This window comes from Pteronotus mesoamericanus, unplaced genomic scaffold, assembly GCF_021234165.1.
Source record: "Pteronotus mesoamericanus isolate MK-2021 breed Mesoamerican mustached bat unplaced genomic scaffold, CSHL_Meso_final scaffold_651, whole genome shotgun sequence".
In the NCBI taxonomy this organism is placed as follows: Eukaryota; Metazoa; Chordata; class Mammalia; order Chiroptera; family Mormoopidae; genus Pteronotus; species Pteronotus mesoamericanus.
In genome coordinates this window covers 37,407,954-37,413,551 of record NW_026555325.1, presented here as the reverse complement: position 1 = coordinate 37,413,551, position 5,598 = coordinate 37,407,954, and the positions used below count along the sequence as shown (strand labels likewise).

Here is a 5,598-nt window from a genome sequence, read left to right as displayed (position 1 = left end):
AAACAGCAAAAATAAGGACGCTTGGTTTCTGCATATTAGATTTTTGGAAAACGTTTCCTCAAGGCAGCTTAAAAACAGAGCCTACTCTAATTCTAAGGGGAATTCCTAAGAAATATTCCACCTTTCACATACCATGAATTTACAAAAACAAAACGCTAAACGACACTATTTACAAGCAGCGCACTGTATGAGGCTCATAAATGCAGGGAACATAGGACTGTAAACCTTTCTCTCCAGAGTATGAGACCTAGGTGATACAACAGGTAGCCAGCTACCTTCCTCTTCTACGCAGGAACCAAAAGTCCATGAAATCCCATCTGCCAGATGATGTCTCCGTCTGGCAAAGACTACATACCCCAGAAAGCACGGCGGCCACGCCTCGATCAGCCTGGGTGCATTTAACCGGTGCATGCCGGGAAGTGTAGTTTCCGTCCCTGAACTACCGGGAGGGGTTCCCTCCCTCTTCTCTGTTCACGACCTTTGCAACTCATCTTCGAGGACTGAAACAGTAATTGAGAGACTAACGTCAGTGATACCTTTTTATTATTTTCTCCTGTGGCAAAGTAATCTCCAGAGAAGCAGTTTTCCGTTTCCGGTTGGCTTGTTGCCTTGGTAACTAGAACGCACAGCAACGGGGGCGGCTATGGCGCGCCTGGGCACCACGCAGATCCCCGACGGGGAGTTCACCGCGGTGGTGTACCGGCTCATTCGGGATTCCCGCTACGCCGACGCGGTGCAGCTGCTGGGCGGAGAGCTCCAGCGGATCCCGAGGAGCCGCGCCGGCCTGTCGCTGCTGGGCTACTGCTACTACCGCCTGCAGGAGTTCGCGCTGGCCGCTGAGTGCTACGAGCAGCTGAGCCAGCTGCACCCGGAGCTGGAGCAGTACCGCCTGTACCAGGCCCAGGCCCTGTACAAGGCCTGCCTTTATCCGGAAGCCACCCGGGTCGCCTTCCTCCTCTTGGACAACCCCGCCTACCACAGCCGGGTCCTTCGCCTGCAGGCTGCCATCAAGTACAGCGAGGGCGATCTTCCCGGGGCCAGGAGCCTGGTGGAGCAGCTACTGAGTGGGGAAGGGGGAGAAGACAGTGGGAGTGAGAACGAGTCAGATGGCCAGGTCAACCTGGGTTGCTTGCTCTGCAAAGAGGGACAGTACCAAGCTGCCTGTTCCAAGTTCTTTGCAGCCCTGCAGGCCTCGGGCTACCAGCCTGACCTTTCCTACAACCTGGCTTTGGCCTATTATAGCAATCGACAGTATGCCTCAGCGCTGAAGCATATCGCTGACATTATTGAGCATGGCATACGACAGCACCCGGAGCTAGGAGTGGGCATGAACACCGAGGGCATTGATGTTCACAGTGTTGGCAACACGTTAGTCCTTCACCAGACTGCTCTGGTGGAAGCCTTCAACCTCAAGGCAGCCATAGAATACCAACTGAAAAACTACGAGGTGGCCCATGAAACCCTCACTGACATGCCACCCAGGGCAGAGGAAGAGTTAGACCCTGTGACCCTGCACAACCAGGCACTAATGAACATGGATGCCAGACCTACGGAAGGGTTTGAAAAGCTACAGTTTTTGCTCCAACAGAACCCCTTCCCCCCAGAGACCTTTGGCAACCTGTTGCTGCTGTACTGTAAGTATGAGTATTTTGACCTGGCCGCAGATGTCCTGGCGGAGAATGCCCACTTGACTTTCAAGCTCCTCACACCCTATCTCTACGACTTCTTGGATGCCGTGATCACTTGCCAGACAGCTCCTGAAGAGGCTTTCGTTAGGCTTGACGGGCTAGCAGGAGTGCTGACTGAGCAGCTACGGAAACTCACCATACAAGTACAGGAAGCCAGACACAATAGAGATGATGAAGCTGTCAAAAAGGCAGTGAATGAATATGATGACGTCCTGGAGAAGTATATTCCCGTGTTGATGGCCCAGGCAAAAAATCTATTGGAAAAGATGTTTTTTGTCCCTATTAGAAAACAGGTCTAAATACACAATCATTCTTCATGACAGTGTTATTCAAGAATGCATTCAGTTTCTAGAAGACTCTGAACTTTATAGCAGGAACATACCTGCCATTATTGTACAGTGTCTAGAAGAAAGAATGCATATTAGAATAACTACAGTCACATAAATCCAGACAGTTAAAAGCTTTGATTTATGAAATTATGGGATTTAATATGTAATCATGTTTATAATTAGCATTTCCCTTCATCTTTCATTTTTTATTTTCCAATAATTGTACCTCCTTGTGAATACTGACAATAATCAAGTGTGGAAGCTTTCTAGTATGTTCAATGTAGGGAAAAATAAACACTGAACTGACAATGAAAACACTAAGGTATGAGTTCCAAACCCTTCACAATCAAATTTTAGGCCTTAAGAAATTAATTTACCCCTTGAGGCCTCACAGTCATTTGAACTATGAGATACTCCTAACAGTAACTTCTGGCTGTAACATCTGATCCAGTGTAAGCCATGTAGAAGAAAATTGCCTTCTTTTATGACCTGGATATATAAAGTCAGTGAGGAAATGAAATATATAATTGAATTTCAAATGAATATTTTCTGGTATTTTGGCCTACAGTAAATGTTAATTCTTAAGGTGAATGTTATTTGTTATCTAACTGTTGGATGCTATATATAACATATGGATTACTAGTAGGATATTTGGATTTTTGCCCTTTTTCACTTGGGGATTTTGCTCACAGCTCAAGCTACAGGAGTAAATAAGGTAGTCCTCATTCTCTGATATGGTTATGCATAAGTTTAAAATCTGTGAATATTTAGAAATTATTTTATACTGTTAATATTTCCTTTTAATTTATCTACCAATGTATATACATAAGGTCTGTCAGGAAAAAGTCCAGCCATCGTTAATATAACGAGAATGGTTTACACGACATCAATGTAACCTGGCAGCCAAGGAGAGTGGACTGGAATGCACATGTGTAAACAATGATGAATTCACTGTACATTGAGGGTGGTAGACACCATTGAGTGAGCCTGTGTTCTGTGTGTCCATCACATTCAAAATGACTGAGTGAGTAGAGCAACGAATCTGCATCAAATTTTGCATTAAGCTTGAACATTTTTCTAGAGAAACTATTTGGATGATTCAGAAGGCTGCAGCTATGGGCAACTGGTTATTGGAAGCTTCATCATGACAATGTGCCCACTCATACATCACATCTTGCACAGGTTTTTTTGGCAAAACATCAAATCACCCAGGTGACTCAGCCCCCGCCAGCCCAGATTTGGCGCCCTGTGACTTCTGGCTTTTCCTGAAACTAAAATCACCTTTGAAAGGGAAGAGATTTCAGACCACCAATGAAATTCAGGAAAGTACAACCAGGCAGCTGGTGGCAATTGGGAGAACTGTGTGAGGTCTCAAGGTGCCTACTTTGAAGTGGACTGAGGCATCATCATCCTATATACAATGTTTCTTGTATCCTCTTCAAAAAATATCTGTTTTTCACATCACATGGTTGGATACCTTCTGGACAGACTTCATATTTTGGGGGGAGGGGATGTTTGCTTTTAATTCTTCCCAAAGATGATGTATAAAAATGATATATATCCAGGCTATTATAATATGCATTTTTAAATCAACTTGTTCTTGAAATAATTAGACCCTCTCTTGCCCCTGCTGTGAAGACCTTCAGATGCCAGCCTGCCAGAAATCTGGAAACAGAAGAATGGGTGAGGTGAAGAAGAAACAGAGGTTTACCTATGTGATTTATTTTATAACCCATCGTCTTAGATCCCCTTCAATTCCAAATCTTGGTAGTTAATCAAATGTCTGCTGCCATTAACGGAACAGAAATAATGGATAAAAGAGTGATAGTAACAGATGCCAGAGGTACTTCTGTATCTAACTCACTGAATCACATCATCAGTCCTTATATCTTTGTTTTTATCTAATACAAGGAAGAGAGGTCATGAAGACTCTCCAAAACAACAAAGCCACAAGGAACAAGAATGCAGTCCCTAGTTTATACAGCTTTCTCTCTGGGTGTTTCCTGTTTCTGCCTTCAAAAGATCTATTTAGAAGATAGCAGTGTTCTGCTGCAGAATGTATCACAAGATAAGACATGAAAAATCTACCTACCTTACCACCTCCTTTCTCCCTTTGTCAATTATAGGGACACTTCTCTGATAGCTGAAAGTTGAAACTACAGGCAGGTGTAAAAATGCATATCAACATTTTAGCAATAAGTGTCAGGTAAGATAGCACTCATATTATCAAAGTGACTTTAGAAATCATTTAACCACATTTTTGCAAATCAAGATAATATTTATCAATTAACAATGACTCCAAATTGGTATAGCCAGAGAAAATGTTAAGAGTATTGACCAAAAGCACTGGATCCATTCAATTTGTAGACTACAGTGAGCTTTATTTGTACACTGTAACCTCTATCTTTTTTTCTTTTAAACTCTTTGACCTCAAAAGAAAAACAGTGATTGAAATTTTAAAGATGTACAATATTTTTATCATTTCAAATTTTCTGTGGCTTTGGGAATTAAATATACTATTAACTCTATAACGGATACTTTTTTTTTGCATCCATAATCATTTTATATTGAAAAGCAGAGCCAGGCATTAGCCCGATGCTAATTAATTAATTAGTCATTGAAATAGTGTGATATTGTTTTAATATTCTCCTAGGGGAAGTTGGGAGACTTTTTGAGGCAATTACGTTATACCACAATCCACAATTGAGGATGTTTTGATAGTTTAATTAAATCATCTCCCTTGGATTTGGGCCAAGATTGACCTATCACATACTGAAATCCTCTCTACAACATCACAATGTGTATACAGTAGAAAAATTATTAGACAATAGAGAGTTCTATATATTTCTAGTAGGAAAGATATGCATTTGTTTATTTAAGAAGGACCATCAATAACTTGTTTGTGAATATTTTTAGGTGACCATGTAAACTGAGTCCCAGTCCTGTGTTCAGAAATGAACTTTGCATATTCGTGAAATTAAACACATTATTATCAATAACTGGATACCTAGTTCAAAATAACAAATGGCTAAAATTGTACTGTGCAAACAGGACCCCAGGAAGGTGTGTGAGGAAGCATTGATCGCTATTGTTATTCCGTTTCCAATTATTTTAGTACAAGAACCAAATGCTTACAATAAAGGACACATGACTAAAGGTTTCCCCAGCACTCATGACAACTGCTCTAAAAAGTGCATCCACAGAGTGTTCACATAGACTCACCAGGACATAAACGGCAAGTTAGTGTTTCTGTCTCTGCTGCATACGATCAAAAGGTATTCTGTGACTCAGCCTCATGGTCCCAGTTGCTCCAAATTTGCCAAAGCCACCTCCTATAGCTTATTCACTCCATGTATCGAAACGAGAATATCGGCCGTGGGGAATATGAGATGTTTAGTCCTTCTTTAAGTTAGGGAATACTATATTCATAGCAAGAGATGGGCACATCCTGACATTGTAAAGCAAAAGAAAGCTTCAGCTGAATCATAACAGAAACACTTTGCTAATAATCTGCTATTGTACAATGAGATACCACCTATCCACACATGCTAAGGAGTACCATTACTTTGTGTATTCACTAG

The 5,598-nt window shown here is 41.9% G+C and overlaps 1 protein-coding gene across 1 annotated transcript; it reads left to right on the top strand.

Annotated features, from left to right (window-relative positions):
* The first annotated feature begins 643 nt into the window (after positions 1 to 643).
* LOC129061911 (tetratricopeptide repeat protein 30A-like) lies at positions 644 to 2,132 on the top strand. The gene is given in 2 exon segments (XM_054562720.1): positions 644 to 1,936; positions 1,938 to 2,132. Coding segments are annotated over 2 exon segments (1,488 nt in total).
* The last annotated feature ends 3,466 nt before the right edge of the window (positions 2,133 to 5,598 follow it).